The sequence below is a fragment of the Anoplophora glabripennis genome, unplaced genomic scaffold (genome assembly GCF_000390285.2).
Source record: "Anoplophora glabripennis isolate ALB-LARVAE unplaced genomic scaffold, Agla_2.0 scaffold1, whole genome shotgun sequence".
Classification (NCBI taxonomy): Eukaryota; Metazoa; Arthropoda; class Insecta; order Coleoptera; family Cerambycidae; genus Anoplophora; species Anoplophora glabripennis.
This window is the reverse complement of record NW_019417028.1, coordinates 1,027,455-1,047,072: the sequence shown is the minus strand read 5'-3', so window position 1 is coordinate 1,047,072 and position 19,618 is coordinate 1,027,455. Positions and strand designations below refer to the sequence as shown.

Below are 19,618 nucleotides of genomic sequence, written 5' to 3'. Positions count from 1 at the left end.
CTCCTTCGTCGTGGTTTATAAAGTTGGAAGTGAATAATAATAAATTAGATTATTACTAAAAGGTAAAAGGAGAGTACCAAATTTTTTTGCAGACTTTTACCCTTGTTGATTACCAATATAGGGTGTAAGAAGTTTGACTGCCATTACTTCAACATGAGATAAAGTAATCATAAATGAACAAATAAGTTGTATATTACAGGGGCGTAAGATTAACAGTTTTCAAAATGCAGCTAGTATTAATATTGGCAGACTTGCCCTACGGAAAAAATGGAAACAACTATTATTGTGAAACATTTAGTAAATTTCAAGACAATTGTTTTCCAGCTTTTAAATAAATAAAATAAAATGTGTCAATTTTATAGTACGAATCTATATTTCCTGGCCTATTGAGTTTTCGATAAAACTGAATTACCCAGTCTTTCTCAACACTTTCAACGATAAGGCACAAGAAATTCTGTTGGTAGTACAAAATTTTAGGCAAACTCTTTGTTCATTGACTATAGGTACATAGTAAAAATCGCGGAACACACTTGGTGGACTGACAAAATTAACAGCTGTAAACAAACTGCTTTACAGATTTCGCTCGAAGTTTGCGACGGAGTATAGTGCAGTGCTACCACCTTTCCATCAAACAAGAAATTTAAATCTAGTTTACGCGGAATTTCTATGTGACAAATGGCTGATACATTTCTAACAAATGTATGCTTTTATGTATTAGGAAAGAAAGATTTTCCTGAAATATAGTTTTATTCCTAATGTCGTTACAGACATATTAATGCACTAAACTCATTAAATGGTATGAACATTTCTTCATATACACCTGTAGACTGGAAGGAATCCATTGTGCATTCGACAATAACTATAATTAATACTTATGAACCATAAAAAACGGTTTCATTTTTCCTCACTTCTAGTTAGAAATATTAAATACTTAACAAATCTTACCGGTTATTACTATTATTAACTAAATCTTGTTTAACTTTTATATTCCCTCATAGAAACTAAATCCGTATAAATACCAGACAAGGAACTAAATTGTTTATCAGTAGTAGCAGTTCACTACCGCAAGTAACATTTCATACATACAATTACATTTCAAAATGGAAAAAATTGTAAGTTTGTATCACATTTTTCACATATTTATTCATTAGATAAAATTTACGAGGACTACAAAATTTTGCAGGTCTTAGTTGTGCTTTCCGCTGTCATTTTGGGCGCTTCAGCTGGACATGTAAGTAGATCACCTTGTTTTTTTGTATATTTTAAAATGTAAATTTAGCTTCAGGACCAAGCTCAATACACCTTTGAGTATGGTGTCCATGATCCCCACACCAACGACATCAAATCGCAGCATGAGCAACGGATTGGCCACCACATAACTGGAAGCTACACCCTGAAAGAGGCTGACGGTACTACTAGAATAGTTAAATACAGATCAGGACCTCACACTGGCTTCGAGGCGGTAGTGGAAAGGATTGGACAAGCCCAACATCCTAGCCAGTATGCTCCTGGACATGGTCATGCGCAAGGTTTCGGAGGAGCCACCAGCCATGTTGGAGGCACCCATTGGTCCAATCAGGGACCTGAAGGACACGGACATTAAGCTGACTACGGTGTACCAATTCGTCTTTTTTGTTTACAAATTTTCTATTTTCATAAGACATAAAATAAAGAGTGCATAATAATTGTGTAATTTTAAATGATACAAATCACATCAGTTAATAAAAATACCACACCAACCAAAGAGATTGGAAGGTGTAGAGGGAACAAGGACTACAATTTTTCTGCACAAAAGTTGCTATTTTTACTTAAATTCTCACTGAAACCTTTAAAATATAATGTAATATTTTCAACGAGTGTGATAAGTGCATGGAAATCATTTACAGTATCTTCAGACAACAAATATGTAAGGTGTAAGAAGTTTGACTGCCATTACTTCAGCATGATATAGAGTAATCATAAATGACCAAAAAAGTTGTATATTTCAAGAGTGTAAGACTAACAGTTTTCAAAATACGAGTATTAATATTGAGGAGTTTCATCATAACGTGACAACAGCGCTTAACCTGTTGATGCACACCACGTGTACACGCGACAGACTTGTCCTACGGAAAAAATGAAAACAACTATTATTGTGAAATAAATAAAATAAAATGTATTGATTTTATAGTACGAATATAGTGTTGTGCTTAAATTTTATCTCGAATTTTAGTGATTATGAATCTCTTAAAACAGGAACTTAACTTTTAATCAAATTATGTATTTGAAGAATATGTAATTAAAGTACCCAAAGATTCACGTGGTCCAAATAATCATACGTATTAAAATTAATTTAGGTACGTACCAAAAAGCAAAATTCAGTAATTTTTAAACGCACAAGTACAAAACAAGCTACAATATATGTTCAAAATGTCCACCACCATTTTCGATGCACGCACGACACCTTCGAATCCAAGTTTCGCGTACTCGCTGGAAATCACCTCAAGAAAAGGAAATAGTGGTATGCAAAAAACACTCCGACACGGTCGAATCCAGATACCAACTGAATTGCGTATTGGTGATAGCTGGACAGCTTAGTACCTCATTATCCGCCGCGCCGTTGTCACATTGCTCGATATGAATTTTATCGAATTTTAAATTTATTACAACGCTAATTGTTTTTTAGAATTAAGCATAAAGGAGTTCAACAAAGTGATAAAGCACTGTATTTTATGGTATTCTATGCACGCAGTTATGTCAGTATTCCTTAATTAATCGAACTTTTGTACATCAGGTTGGAAACTGTGATAATTTTTTTCTTGGAAATGGTTGAGTTTAGGGCCCATGCCATATAAGTTTTTTTTTTGTTTATTTTAATGTATTCTATCGTCTGTTAAATTTAAGGCAGTCAAATTTCTAACATCTTGTATAATATGCCCATAATACTACTAATAAACGATACGTATGTAATGTATTACATAATTAAAATTTGTAATTATAACTTTTTACATATGTGATGCCAAACATTGAAAATATAAAATAAAAATACTACATTTGTGTTTATAATAGCTAAATTAGTTTTAATATTGTGTTATTTATTATATATAATAATTGTATTTATTTTTCTTTATAAAACATAATAGAACTTATTGAATATATATATTTATTTTCAAATTGTACCTGGTAGCAAATTGTTATTAAATTATTAATGGCTATGTATGATGCTGAAATGAACTTACTATTGTTATTATTACTATTTATAGATATAGAGTACCGTATTTATTGGAGAATTATATAATTTACTATTCCTAACTTACATTAGAGTTATTACAATTACAGTATAAACATTAAAACATATTGTTTTTTACAACATAAATTTATTAAAACTGTTATTATAATTTAGAAACAAAACAAAAAGGTAATATACACATTTTCAGTTAATTTGAATGTAATTGCTATCTACTAATTTACAATTAAAACCAATTGTACGATAAAGAAAATAATGAATATTAATCATATACAGCGTGTTCCGATCAAAAACAGACGGAAAGCTGGTGTGTGTAAGGAACCCAAAAATATTGTATTTTAACGAAACATACTAATTAATTAATTATAATTAATAATTAGTTTGATAATAAAATGGAAACGAAGAAAAACTGCATTCATATTAGTTTTTTATGCTGGAAATTATCTTATTTTATACTCTTTGTACAAGGATAATATTACTGATAATGAGTTGGCCCTCTTCTTTACTGTACAATTTTTTGACAGCATCTAGATATGCTTCATATTTGGCTGACTATTCTCACAAGGCATTTACCAGTTCATGCTGTATCTGTATTTACACTCACAACTGGAACATCTTTTCTGGATCAATATGACTTAAACCTGGGGATAGAATTGGACATACCCACTGATGCCATTATTTTCAAAAAATTCATTGACCATATTTGCTCTGTGAGGCGTACTCTTCTAGTCTATGCAATAGTGTTCCTCCCCCCGGTATGCAGGTCCAACATGTCTGTTAAATCCCCACAGTGCAATAAAACGAACCTCCTTCTGGAATCCCATTGAAAGCGATGCCTTTACAAGTTGATACGTCCTACATAACAGCTAAGCAGATAGAGATATCCATTAAAGAGTCCTCCATTATTAAAAGATCCGTACCGCAACAGGAACCGGCCATGTCCTGTTTTAATGTAAGAAAAAGGAACTGCACGACGACGATGCCGGCTTGTTTTGAATGGGCGCTGGATGGGAAACAAAGGACCGTAATAGCCGTCGTCCATGCATAGCGCACATGTGGTCCGCTTATAAGTAATATTAACATCCTATCTGCAAGTGACTATTTTGCCGAGTTTAATGTTTTTCTCGTCCGGACTGGGTAACAGTTTCAGGAGTTTTGATGGGGAAACAATCTGTGCCGTTTAATTTTGGTCGGCCTGCTCTTTTTGTAATATGCTAATAGAGCACCGTTGAATTTAATGTATCTATTGTTATGATTTTTGTTTGTGTTAATTAAAATTTTTTTATTTAATGAATTTATTGTGTTTTGATTGAATTTTAATTTTAATTTTGTTGTAATTTTAAATTTTATTTTGCCTGGACGCCAACAAGAACTTGTCTTGTACAGTAACTTGGTTTAGAGCTGACTCTTCCTCACTAACTTTTGTTGATATGTTTTGAAGTAAGACATTTGTTTAGAAAATGAAAAATTCAATTTAGCATTTAACTAACAGATTGTATTGCTTATTCAAATATTTGCACAATTTAACAAATTTTATTTTAAAGTGATTGTTATTTACGAATTGAGATTTTTTAATTGGCCAATTTTTAAAAGTATGACACTCACGTAATGCATTTTTATGTATTGCTGGTTTCGGAGATACCTTCTAGGTGACGTAATCCTCGTAATGGTCGATGTTGGATTTCAGGTCGTAAAACTGTTCCCATGTGCTTGATTTTCCAATGGTAAATAGGGTTTGCACTTCACCTGCCGTTGTACTTTCTCACTGCACTTCACTAATTTTTATTTGACAATTTATACTTTGCTCTTTTGGTTAAATAACATTTGTTCCCATTATATAAATTTCCAGTAGGTATTTGGTTAGTTGAGAAAATTTTAACTGATGGAAAATTACACTTTTGACATATGGCAGATTACTTCTGAATGTCTTTTGACGTTTCAAAACTGGTAACTAAGTTCACCATTTATTTACTTAATTTTGAGTTGCTTTTGTTTATTTTAGGTGTGACTAAACGATATTTATAGCTTGGCAAATTATGAAAGACCTACTACTACTATAATAATGCTTATACACTACTTGGAACGTAAATTGGAATTTGTATACAGTTTTATATGACTAGAAGGATTTTTTAACACAACACAATCATTTTACATCTTATAAATACTTTTTACACAACAAATTTCACACATTAATGTTGAATCATCTTTTTGACATTTCGAATATAAAATTATACAAAGAACTTCAATTTTGATTCCACATATAAATATAGACTAAAGATATGATAAACTTTAATTATTATAGCCTTAGTTTATTGCATGACTTTTATTTATAAGTGTAACTCCTCTCTCCGTCAATCTATCTGTCAAAATCTTTTTTTTATTTCCTCAAACCAATGTTCCTATATTACACATGACTTTACAAAATTGTACTTTGTACTACTTTCTACCTTTCTACTATATATTATTTCCTTTTACAGCCTATTTAATTTAAAATTTTACATTATTTAGTTTATTGTGACAGATTGATGTGTTCATCTAACGATTTTGCCTTTTTATTAAACAAACTTATTCTATATGTAAATTTTATCCTTCATTTTCTCATGTCTAGTATTTCACATACCCGTTGTCAGTTTTTCTCAACTTTTCTAGCCTGAATATGTTTAAATTTTCAACATTACGTTATGTTATTTATTTATTTAAAGTTTCACCTTAGAATATCATAACACGAAATTACGAAAAATAATAGTTTTCAATCTGTTACAAGAAAATTTGGTGCAATGAAGGTAACACACTTTTTTAAATTATTGATTCAATCTAAAAATATACAGGGGTAACTTCCTCATTTTTCAGGCTACTTGTCTCTGGATGTAAAATTGCAAGTGGTCAAAGTCGACGTTCGATCGTCTTTTTAAAGAGAAGGCATCGAAACCTAAGGAATTTGGCGCTGCCCTCAAACATCTCACATGACAGTATGATGCATCTGCGGTTACTAATGTTATAGAACTTTCCAGTCTGTGTATTCAATATTTTGATTCAATAGTAAACAAATAAATGAAGTGTTAATGTTTGAAACAAACATTTTTCTCTCACGGAAAAAGGTTTTAATACGTAGATCCAGATATATAAAAATATATACATTTTTATTATATTTTTATATTGTACAAAAGAATATCCCAAAGGGGAATCAAGCTGAAATACTAAAGGAATTCGAGAAATCTAATTTTCCCGGGCCATTTCGCCGGTAATAATTTAGTAAACGGAAAGGGATACATATACATTTTTAATGACCGTATAGAGGGACACTTGCTATCTATGATTCCGGGCACACGTCTTCCTGTAATAACATCTCGTAATCCTGTCCGACGTCCCATTAGGCTCCATTTAGTTGGGACCGGGCCCGATATCGGCGAATACTTCGTTCGGAATCCTCGACGTAACCCGCAGGGATGTACGGGGGTCGTACGATGAAAATGGAGGGACAAGATAAGAATTTCCGGTGGATTTTCCGCGCGACGCGTTCGACCAGTTCGGCATGGCGACGAGGAATGGAATGACTGAGAGAAATACGTACGCAAACCCAGGTATTTGGGCAGTTGTATAAATATTTGCATAGTGAGGGTCATATTACGGTAGCTCGTAAGATACAAATGGTTAATTTACACGGGAAGACGAAAAAAACTGTTTATTATCTAGTAATGTTATTATACACAATTGTTTTAAATATACGCATTGTTAAATAATAATGCAACACACTTTGGAATGAATAGAGTTTGAAATTTAATAAAGCGTTTATTCAAAATTTTGTTATATTATTTTTGACTTGAAGACTTTATTAACTCAAATTTATGAATGCCTTTTTTATATAGAATATGTTTTCCACAATAAAGAATATTTTTAACAACAAAATTTGCCTTTTTCTGCTTAGCTTACAAATAATATAAGGAATAATTAAAAATAATTCTATTAATTAACTTTATCTATGCAATCCGGAGTAGGTCTCCTTATATTATTTGTTGCTTATCATTAGGGGCATCCTTACCTCTAAACAAGAATGAAAATTAGTCAGAATTAAATAAAATGGCCGTTCATTTGACAGATTTTCTCAGAGCTCTTCGAAATATTGAATTATTTAAGTTGTTAATGATTGGATTCTGCTTATTTTTGTACAGGTAAGTTCTGTGGTTTGTTATTTATACTTTGCAAATATTTGATGCGAGGGAAAGCATGATTTATTTGGAATAGCTAGCGATATTTTAGTGCACTGTGTTTTAGGTACCTGTTACGTTGTGAAATTTGTAGTTTTCTTCACTGGAAACTACGTAGAAGCCTTGCAGACTATTTATGGGGCCACTAGAAACTGCCTTGGAACTGCTTTCTACTGCTGGTAGTGGAAAATTGTCATGGGTTGCCAAAATAACTTTTTCTGGATTCTGGCAAACTATAGATTTACTGGTAAGTATTTAAATTTCTTCTTGTTTTATTTTTAATTTTTTGGGGGCTGCGTGTCCACGCTGTACATCTTACAAAACCCAAGCCGTAACTAATCAATAATTTCTTTGTTTTTCTCCACCTTCCTGATTATTCTATCTCTAGCTTTGCTTAAGGTCCATGCACAGAAATTTTCAGTCTTTGGATGACCTTTTCAAACACTCTTCACACCACTATTTATAACTAACACATTTTTAACAAATGTCCTTTTACTTTATTTTTATAATATTCTTTATTTTATATTATATTATTTGGGATTTTTCTGTACAACAAAATAGATCACTTCAAACACAAACAGCAAAGCCTACTTTTACTGCTGTATCGTCTGGATTATAAGAATAAAACTAAAAAGAAGACAGACTAAGACTACGACTACAACTAAGAATAAGAGTAATATTAAGACTAAAACTAAGACTATGACAACGACAAAAACAATGACAATGGTAATGACAGCGACAATAATAATTTTTAGTTTATTTTAAACGTATTCAAAGTAAATTCAAAATTTTCTTAAGTGTAGATTATTGTTAATATTAACCGTACCAAATTGAAAAAAATCGCTTAAGTTAAAAGAAGTTATGGCAAAATATAAATTTTAAAGAAATTGACCCCATTAATATCAAGTTGAGTTGAGTTTGAAAAAATGTCATAGGAATTTGCATAATTACTTTTATTATCAGAATTACCTCCTAAATTTATTGGTGATAGTTTCCACGTACCCTGTATAGTTGTGTATTCAATAGTTTTTTAGCTTTCAGATGCTCGGGGTCAAAATCCATCAGAACTGTCAATATTATCCTTTCGAATAGTTGAGACAATAGAAAGTGAAAATGAAAAAAATCAAGATGATGAACACGAAAAGAAAAGCTTGTGATATATTGAATAATTTTTAGTATATTCTCCGAAAAGTTGTTATATTTATCTGTAACAGTTACAACCTGAAATAAAAACATTAGAATTTATTATAATTGTATCTAGTCTACTAACAAGCTTCTATAAGATTGTAATGATCCAATATGTCCACGATTCTTAGTCTTTGGGTAGTCAATATTCCTTCAGTTCCTCCGATATTACGAATTTATTTGTTAGGAGTTTGTACCTTCAGTAAATATGTTAGTTTCCATGTTTTATATTGAAAATGTGCCCATCCCGAGCTTACAACAGTTTCCTATAAAGTCGGAGCAAGGAACGTGACACAAATATTTTACTACCGATTTTAGTATCTGCAGAAGACAAAGAAGTTGGGGTAAATAATGTTTTGAACATGATAAATTTTATCAGATTTTTACAAAACAATAAAAAGGAGCTATAATAAGATATTAGCTAAAAACATGTTATTTCAAATAAAATACTACCCATACAGGGTGAATTTTTAACTTTAATCCCCGGACTGTATTTTTAATACACATGCAACAAAACGAAGTAGGTTTTTAAGAAACCGCACCGAACTGCAGTAAAAATAAATTATCCTTATAAAACACGTAACAACACGACTGTACATTTATTTATTTTACGTTTTTAAGTGTTCTTCACACTTTTCTCGGGCTGGAGCAGCAAATTGAGTTCCAAGAAACATAAAAGTGGAGCGCCACGTCTCGGCCGTTGACAAATGGCTGAAAACTGAAACGAAACTCATGCTTTGGCTCCCGAATGCATGACACACTCATAACTATGACAGGAATTTTTCATCTCCAAAATAGTCCGACCATATAACTTCAAACACATTAGAGTTCTGCCTAATGGAATTTCCGAGATATAACCGTAATTTATGTGATTTGGCGAATCTCTAATGGGGTCAAACCTAAATTGTATTGACATTTGCGGTTTTTCTGTTACTTTTCGTAAATATTTAAACTCCTTTAAGACATAAAGTTACTTTTTTATAATAGAACATTTTGCCACACTGAAAGGAAAAATAAATCAAATAAAAAAACTCCTTTAATCGGAAGATCTGTCAAGGAACTGTTTCATATAATTTCTTAATTGTATAATTGGAAATACTTCGTACTGAAAAAGTCGATAATAGCTGACCTGGATTCTTCTTAAGTTCCCTAACATTGCTCCCCTCTTCGAACCATTTATCCCAATCAAGTTACTTCATTGTAAACATACCTGTCTTCATAAGATGTCAATTGATTTATGTGCACAATATTCATCATGGACTTAGAACCTTTCTGGATCTATACACCATACCATTTAATTCTATCAAATCGTATAAGCGCCTTTCTACGATCTCTGTAATATCAATAACTTGCACTTTATCTTTAGTTTAACCAAATATTCTCATTCTCTTGGAACCCTTTACTGTTAGGTACACTTTCCTATATCTTGGTCCTTTGGCAGACATAATTCTGTGGAAAAGATAACATTGATTATTGTTTTACCAGTATTTAATGAGTTCAGGCCCCGTATGCCTCTAAAAATGGAAAAAGCAGGTGTCCCAATTGATCGGCTTTTCATGAAGGCAATTCTTAGGTTGATTCTCCTGACCATTCTATCGTAGTGCAGATGATGAGGTGAAGAACTGGTTTTTTGCATTATCTTATACTTATACATATAATACAAGGAAAACATCCACAATCTTCATTCTGTTCATTAGCAAGGACCTTATGGTTAGTTCTAGTAGGCTAGTGTCCTGGATAAAGTATCAGCATTAGGAAAGTTAGGTTTATATCCGGCAGTCAGTCTTGAAATCCTACTTTTTCAAACCTTGAAGTCATCTTGCCCCTTGGGTTTCGAGGTCTACAACAGTAGCAGCCACTTCAATAAAGCAAAAACAGTTCTGACGACAGAGATATTCCTCCCGATGACGTAGTAATCCACCTTTTGATTAGATCTGATTTTCCTAAAATAGCAAATCGCCTTCTCTTCACCATCAGTTATTATTATCATTATTGTCTACAATAATCATTTTTCCGAGCTTGGGATACAATAAGATCGAAGAAACTTCCTTTAGCTTCTGAAAAGTCCCTTGATCCTGTTGTATCCAGATGAACAGGTTTTAATTGTCAGTGTTGCGAGAAACAACTACTCCGAGGGCTATATGCCCCTACCGGCATCGAATTATACCCGCAACACCTAGTGCAACAGCTAGGATCGTTCGTCAGTTTAACCCACCAGAAACAAATCGGTTTCGGACTTATTAGTCCTCATCAGTGTGACATAGGTGAGACAACCGACGAACGATCCAGCTGTTTTGCGTCGTATCATCACGACAAGGAAATACATTGTACGGGGGAGCCGAGCACGACAGATGAAGCCATTTGCGCTCCCGCGTACAACAGATAAACAGGTGACTATTTTAGTGAATCGATCTGGGGATTTGGCAATCTCGACAAAATTTTTCGTAAACTTCCAGTATGAAGTGCAAAGTACCAGGAAACTCTCTCATTCTTTTGGTACAGGCCATTTTTAGAGAGTTTAAGTTTTCTCTGGATTAGCGTTCACTGCACCAGAAGAAATAATGTGACCCAAGCGCTTGATTTCCATTTGAAAGGGCATACACTTCTTGAAACTTAACTTGAGTTAAGCTTCCCTCAACTTTTGAGAGACTCCTGTGATCTTATTCAAATTATCTTCAAAGTTTTTGTCAAGTATTGCGGTTTGAAGACATAGGAATCAAGTTTTCCAAGTCATTCCACGAAGATCTATTTCCATAATTCTTTGAAATGTGGTGGGCGTGTTACAAAGTCCAAATGGTATAACGTAGAATTGCTATGAACCTGGTGTAGTGAAAACGCTGTCATCTCTTTATAGTTTAGGACAAGAATTTGCCAATAAGCATTTTTCAACTCTAGCGTAGAAAACCATTGACGTCCAGACAATATGTATAGTGTGTTGCATATCTTTGGATAACTATAACTGACTATCGTTTAACTTTTCTTTTTACTAAAGTTATTAGAAAGTTATTGGGCTTCGGGATGGTTCGATGACCCTTGTTGCATGTCACTCATCATTTTCGATATTTCTTCTAGAATCGCTAAGGGAATTCTCCACTGAAACTTGCGCTTTAATTGTTTTTTTTTAACTTTTCCAGAATCTTGGTGATTCTCCCTAGGATTCAAAGGCTTTAACCTTTATTGGTTGTCCTTCAGATTGACCATTCTATCATTGAGTTGCTTCTGCGTCAATGTCTTTACAGGTAATATTCTTATTTTACAAATGCGTGGAAAAGTAACTTTAAATGTTCACAAATGTTATATATTAAGTTTAGCATTACGCTGTGCCATTATGCTTAAGAACCACAAAAATTTTACACAGATTATAACAGTTTTAAGCAGCAAGTGTGCAAAATAAGATTTTTTAATTTAGAAATTAGTAATTTTTTTCCCATTAAAAAAATATGCTTTGCATACGAGTGATAGGCACATAAATAGTATTTTTTTCCAGCACACGATGCCTATAGCGATATGAATAAAAGAGAATGATTATTTTTCCATTATTTTAAAATAAATAAAATATACTATTTAATCATCATAATCATCCATATTCAGTTCGTAACAATTAAATTTTTAAATTATTGTTGAACAATCGTCATTTCAGACAGCGTTTGGAGTTGCAATATTAAAATAGATTTCCTGAAACACAGAAATGAACGAAATAAATTCCCTCGTTATTCAGCTCTTCCATTGTCTTCGTGTATTCGCGAAGTTTTTTTTGCCGAGAGATAAAAACACAAAGAATTAATCCCGTCTCTCTAAATATCTCCCGTATAAAGCTCTAAATCATTAATTGTAATTATCATTTCCGCATATTCCAGAAAATGCATTAGCGCCTTTGTGCGTAATGAATAGGTGTATTGTTAAAAAAACTGCAAATAGCGACTACACAGAGGCGGGAAGAATAAAATCGGATTTCCCAGGATTTAGAAGAATTTATTTTGGCTCAGCGCTTAAGCATGAAATGCCTTAAAGCAAATTATACGGCATAGAATCGTTACAATAACATGTGAGATTATAAATGCAGTTATCTGCAAATTAAAACTCAACAAATGTAGACAAAAAAATTATAATTATCACCAGACACATACTGGTTTTGCGGATATTGTTCTGTATACAAACGAGAAGTTGTTACTGCATTTTGTCTTATTTCGCCGTAAATTCATTAATTATGCACTAATATACACATAGACCACTCTGAACACTGATGAAAACAATAAACCACAGTGATAAGAACGCTAAGAAAGCCACAGTAATACTGAGAAAATACACAATGGCACAAATCAGATTGGTTGACGCTTGCTGGAGAGAGATACGCTTTAATAGACACTCTATGATCGTCCAGTTACGAAATGCTTTTAAAAATAGGGTGTTTCGATATTCCGTGTAAGTACATGGAATATACATACTACTTACTATCCTAAGTTCGTGAAATAACGTATTCTAATTTTACAGAAACTTGCAACGTCAAGTTTTTTTTAGGTAAATTGTGAATCGTCCTTGTATGTGTATAAGCGGAATATCGAGCTTGTTGCGGAAAAAATGTAGCCTGGTATTATAATTATAATGGACTTAAGTAAATCCCCCGTTTTAAAAACAATTATATATTTTCGCTTACGATTTTTAATTATCTTTCCCGTAATCCCTTGTATTTCCACGAAAGTATCGGTCTCGCTGGATATTTAATTACGCCGGGAAAATTAAGAGACAAAATTAATGATTAACAAGGAAACGCCCCAGTGTAAACGTGAAGTTTTTGATAAATAGATTTAACTTAAATCAAAAGTAAGCAAGAGCGTATGAGAGTTCTTTGTAAATAATACATCAAACGTCTCAGGCATTCATTCTGTTTGGCCAAGACACATTTTCCAAGATTAATGATTTGTTTGCACTGGGCTGAAGAGTTTCTCGAAAGATGCTACGCGTACTAGCCGTCCCTTTTCAAACGAATAAATAATAGGACAAACACATCCGTAGCCGAGGAGCGCTCAAGATGAATAAACGTTACGTTTAAGTTAATCAGATTCAATTTTATTGCGCCATTAGTGCTCCAGTGTTGTTTGTTTCGACGGGGATATAAAGCGAGCGAAGTTTCCATACAATCCAAATAGTACGATTATTTTTATTTCAATTTACTGGCAGATAACTGGTGGTTAAATATGTTCCTAGCCTTCTAGATTAATCTACATTGGCCAGGGTTATTTAACTTTTAATATATTATTACCAGCCCCGGGCCCAACGGAGTTTAGCTTGGATATTTATGAATATATATGAGAATTAATTTGCGTGAAAGAGGTTGTAATACGGCAGTAGAATATGTGATGATTTATTAAAATAGGAAACCTTGGGGTAAATTTATTTTCATAAATAAAAAGAACCGTTACTCGAATGAAATTTCCTCCAGATAATATTCTAAATCAGCTAAGCGCCAGCAGCTCAGTTGTGTAGTGGTGCTGAAGCTTGCCACTTAGGTAAGAAAAAACATTGAAGCAGGTGAGTGTACTGTTTGGATATGGGTAAAGGGTTAATCAAATAAATTGAGGGTGTGATTTGCTTAGTTTAGGAGTCCCCCAAGTATGTAAATGTTTAATGAAATAACACAGCTACGCAGAAAAAAGTCCAAACCCAATAGAGCCACATATCATTTCCAAAGGAATTCGATGCTCTGAACATGATCCTGTAATCAAAATTCATGACTTGTCAATGAATTTCGGAGAAAATTGAAATTTTTTAGTCAAAAACTATTTTTTTCGAAATTTTTTCCAAATGTATCATTTTCATAGTATTTTGAGGCGCTGAACACGATGTCATTAGTAAAATTTATCCGTGATCTCAATTTTTTCTTAGAAAGTCCAAAATTAGTGTTTTTTGCATACTTGAAAATTAAAAAGTAATTACCAAGAACTTCATAAGAAACATAGGGACTCTTTTACCTCCAACATCAAAATAAAAAAAAATCCAAAATTATTGACCACTGTAGAATTTTAAAATTTAGACAAAGTTGTGGTATGAAAATATTTACTTAAATACAGAATGAAGGAAATTTAGCAAAAATTGATGGACAATGCTGTTTATGGAAAAACCATTGAACATGTTCGAAAACATAAAGACGTAAAGTTAGTGACTAGATGGTCAGGCGGATATGATGCAAACCATTATATTTTAAAGCCAAATTTTCACAGTTGTACAATTTTTGATAAAGATGGTTATAATTGAAATGAAATGATTAAACATTACATTTAATAAACCTATATATGTAGGATTTACCATTAATTTCCTATTTCCCATATTTCTTCCGATTTTTTTCGTCATTTGCTTGTGTATATTTTTTTTTATAACTTTTCTTATCTCTCCTAGTTCTAAAGGTATAAATTTAAAAATTTCCGCTCCTACATAGCGTCGCTTCTACTAAAAAAAAACTTGGAAGATCCTTTGATGTAAAATAGAATAAACACGCTTTGGCAACATTAAATTGGAATTATTTTATCTCTTGCCCATAATTTCTACAAATCAAACGCTATCAAGGAAAGGCCTCTTTCCTCTTGAGTCGCTTTTTCATAAAAGTGACCTTAGTGTTTTCAAGTTTCTTATTTTTAATAAATCCAACCATGCAGAAATGATGGAGATACCGCCCTGAAAAAAGATTGGGTGCTTTGCGCCAGTAAAGCAATTAGTATATTAAAAATATTTTAAAAGAAGACATTCTATTTCATTCTATCTTTCGATAACAGAGCTGGTTCTTTCACGTTTGATACTTTTCTAGATTTATAGGTACCCCAGAGATGAAACGAGATACGTTAAAAATGTTGGAAATGCTTTGAAACATATAAAACCCTTTATTTAAATTGAAGCTGGTATTTTAAAGGAGGACGCTGAAGTTAACGAGTTATGAATGTATCGGAGTGATAAAATATGGAAACGATGTGGCTTTACCCAGAAGCACTCGCTATGATTAAGAGAAACAAAAGTAAGCAATACAAAATTTTTATGAATGTAAATCTTTATACGAAAAAATTTCCTCACGTACAATTTTGGCGCCCATTGTGGGGCTAGTCAAAAAATTTAAAAAAATCAAAACAATAAAATTCTAATCATAGTAGTAATAGTTATTATTACTATTAACATCAAATGTCAACCTCAAATCTATCTACAAATGTCACATATTACTTTGGTAACTGAATTGCATGCACTGATTTTAATTGGACTCTAAATTAACGTTCTTAATCCGGGGTATGAAAAAAAAAATCATAGCAACCTCGTAAAAGTGGGTCTCCCGTATTTGGTAAATTTTATTGACGTCGGATGGCCTAGTTCTAGCGTCGTGGACAAAGACAGATCGTGTTTTAAACCCTCGTGGCATATTGCAGGCGCGGTCGTCCCTGTATCCATAAATTACACAGACGTCTGTACGTATGAAGGAGATTTAAACGCAATGTATTTCGAGAGATCAGCGGACAGGGTTGGGTAACGCCGGAGTCTGGTTAAACTACCATCCCGACGAATTCCTGCGTTCCTTACAATTCGATATTGTCACCCCGAATATGCTTACTACTCTAATTGGATGATAGAAAGAAGCGCTAAGAATGCAATATATATTTTTATAATTATGATGCTTTACATTTGGTAAGAATTTCACATTAATGAGGCAGGATAAACTAATACTCGTCGCGAACACCGTTAAAGAAATCGCTTTAACTTATGAAAGACCTTTAACACACAAAAAGAGATTTTACGTCTCGGAGATTGCGAATTTTTAGCGAGACATCATCGTACAAAACAGGACATCAATCAAAAGCCGTTATCCTCGAGAGGAAGACGTTTGTGAGGAGTTACTTATAAGATAGTGTTATATTTTTCTTTGTTTGCGCGAAGTTATCTAATAAATTTTCGAAACCATAGTGAAAAAAGGCGTTAAGCAGTGTGACAAACATTGTTAACGGCAAGGGAGTTTTCTTCGATTATTATGGAAGAGATTAAACTGTTGCTATTAAAGAAGTAAATGTTTCGTGCAACGTCAACTTTATATTTTCTTATACACAGTTACTTTGTGCTACTCCGAGATAATGCTGTCGGTATTTACACTTTCTCAATTTTCAATTTTTTTTCAAACGATTTACTTTTTTTTTGTTTTTGGTAATTTTATACAAAAAGAGAAACACAATTTAATTTAATATTATACCTGGTAACGTAAATAAGACATTACGTAAACAAATTATTTCTCAATAAGTATCAACAACCAAAGATACTTATACTTAGTAAGTACTACTAAGTAACAGTCACTTTCTAATCATGTAACAAATGGATCTATTGACAGCAACTTAACACTTCAACTATTGCCGAATCAACAATTCGCGAAGGAAACGCAATTCAGAAAACAATAAAAACAACAGAAAATTAATTAGAACAGAATATAGTTCATGCTGATAAAGAAATACGGGGTTATGTTGCTGGATTGTTAGACTAGAGGTGGTCAAAATTGGAAACATCAAAATCATATCTAAAGACTATATTTGTGCATAAAAAAATAGTAGATGTAAATTTTGCACATACACTGTAAAAAAAATTCACTCAATTTTACCCAATAATCAATCAATCAATTTCTGTTCACACCTGATTGAGTGAAATTTTCACTCATTAGTACGAGTACAACTGAGTGAAACTATTGCATCAGAAATGAGTGAGTTTTACTCAAATCTGAGTTACTGCTAACTATTAATTGAATGGCTTTTGACTCTATTCTGAGTATATAAAACCAATTTAGAGTTGACTTTTTCTCTAATATGATTTAAATTTAACTATTATTGAGTCATTTTTTAGTCAGACTTGGTTTAAATTCTCTTTAAATTTTAATTTTAATATCATTGTATTAAAATCATAAACTAGTAAGCTGCCACAGTGGTTTCTACACAGATCTGTTTCAGAGACAATATTTTAAGGCTCGATTAAAGGAATTGGTAAACTGATCGGACGAATAGATTATCATAATCTATATTGTACCTTACAAATACGTAATTATAGATAACAATTTAACTATCCATTTGTTTAACCAAATATTAATCGAGACTTAATATATTGTCTTTAATATAAACCGATACTTGTCCAACTCCAGAGCACACCATACGCCATACTGTCATCCTGTCTTCTCTAAGATGGTGGATATTTATAGACAACGATGTGACCGCAGGTGATCCTACACCTGGCACAGTTGCAATCTGCATAGTGCTTTGGATAATAAGCAATACATTTCAGGAGCATGGTAAGAACGCATATAATTTGTCTCTTGAAGAACAAATGAGGCATACGCCTTACTCTTAGGACCTAAGTGCTTATTATATTCCAAGCTGTGTATGAGAGTTATTATCCATTTGAAAGAATTAAATCAAGATCATCGGTGAAATCATTTTCTAATAGTGTTATATGAAAATGTGCCACATTAGATCATAAGTATCATTTGATGGAATAAGTGTTGAGTGTAAGAAATGTTTCCAGTTTTTTTTCACCTATCAAATTAATTTATATATGCATATTTTCTCATACTAGTTCCAACTTATAAGCAAAAACGTGCCTAAATAGAGTGATAAGAAAATTTTAAACTATGCATGGAGAGACACAAAATAATTTTCCACTGTTGATGGAACCTATACAGGCCCTATCTTCTACCAGGTCAATAATATTAAAATCTTTCTAGAATCCGAACAAATTTCAGTTGGTCACCATCCTTGATATTCTGCAACTTTGCTTAAATAGGTCCACCGTTAACTCATTACCCTGGTGTCTTTCATCTGTCAGCTAGCACTACCAAAGCTTTCAAATAACTCCATACCAGTCTGAACGTGACTTGTTATGTGAAACCCTAAATTTTTGTAATTTAATATTAAACCATTTTGAAGTTATAAAATAAAAACTTCCCTTCAAGGGGCTATATCTCCCTTAGTGACCCCCATTGACAAAAACTCTACTGAGGTTTTCATTATATTTCGACATGTTTCACATACTCCGCAATTTTGAGTACTTATTTTGTTAACACCTTGTATACAAAATACAAATATGTCTGTTGGTACTTTTCCGCAACTAATTTTGTGTACAACTTAAAAACCATAAAACTTATTGTGATAATTATCACTCCCTTTGTTATTTTCCGAAACACAAATGTACTGTGACAAAATGCTGGAAATTCTTAGGTAATTAATTCTTCAAACTTTAAACAAGTTTAAAATGAATTTCAAAATAAAACCCTCTGCCCCTTAATTATTTATTATACTTGCGAACTTTTCTAATTAGGCATATTTCGAATTGTTAAAAAAAACGACGGGTTGTATAAATTTTCCCGTAAAAAAGTTTCATTTTCAAGCAATATACAAACGTCTGAGGACCGGAAAATTTGCATTAAATTAAGCTTGACAGTAATCGCATTGTTAAAGTGTAGTGTGTGTCGAACAAATTTACTCGTATATCTCTGGATTTATATCCATAGTTCTGTGTTCCGGTTCCGGTTGCCAATGATGTATTGGCTTAATTAGTATTTTCAAACGGATTCCCTAACGTACAATAAAAACAAAAAATTGCAAGTTCGATGTCCATTTTAATACAAAATTTAACATCTATGCTTTAAATTATCGGATATAGTTCATATCCACTTTTTGACAGCGTATTTACTGCTCTTAGCGTATAGAGATGTAAATATTTTACCTACACCGTCATTTTGTATTCGAGTATATTAATTTATGTATTAAATCAAACTGCAAAGTCACATAAGGGCGAGCATCAATCTGAAACAAATAAGAACAACAGAGAAACAGGCTCAAACCTTTTAACTGATGACATTACAGTAATTACACCACCAATATCTCGTACATCATCAGGTCCTCAATCATAAACTGGCATCGTGAATATGTTATAGATGCGACGACCAACGAATTATTTAGATATCTATCTACTGATATGTTTTGGGTACTAGTGAGATGTA

The 19,618-nt window shown here is 32.6% G+C and overlaps 2 protein-coding genes across 2 annotated transcripts in view; both read left to right on the top strand.

Annotated features, from left to right (window-relative positions):
• Positions 1-1,062: 1,062 nt before the first annotated feature.
• Positions 1,063-1,603, top strand: LOC108903152 (cuticle protein 19-like). Its single transcript, XM_018705617.1, has 3 exons — positions 1,063-1,112; positions 1,184-1,231; positions 1,280-1,603. Exons 1-3 carry the CDS (start codon positions 1,101-1,103, stop codon positions 1,601-1,603), a joined length of 384 nt encoding a protein of 127 aa, XP_018561133.1. The 5' UTR covers positions 1,063-1,100.
• A 2,455-nt stretch (positions 1,604-4,058) lies between these two features.
• LOC108917186 (cuticle protein 18.6-like) overlaps positions 4,059-19,618 on the top strand; it is a 33,827-nt gene continuing 18,267 nt past the window's right edge. The window contains exon 1 of the mRNA XM_018724076.1: positions 4,059-4,178. Within this exon, the coding sequence (XP_018579592.1) occupies positions 4,059-4,178 (120 nt within the window). The remainder of the gene's footprint in view (positions 4,179-19,618) is intronic.

Bases quoted from the DNA above. Each gene is read 5' to 3' on its own strand.
- LOC108903152 (XM_018705617.1), top strand. The intron at 1,232-1,279 runs GTAAGTAGATCA...ATGTAAATTTAG, and splicing joins TGGGCGCTTCAGCTGGACAT to CTTCAGGACCAAGCTCAATA.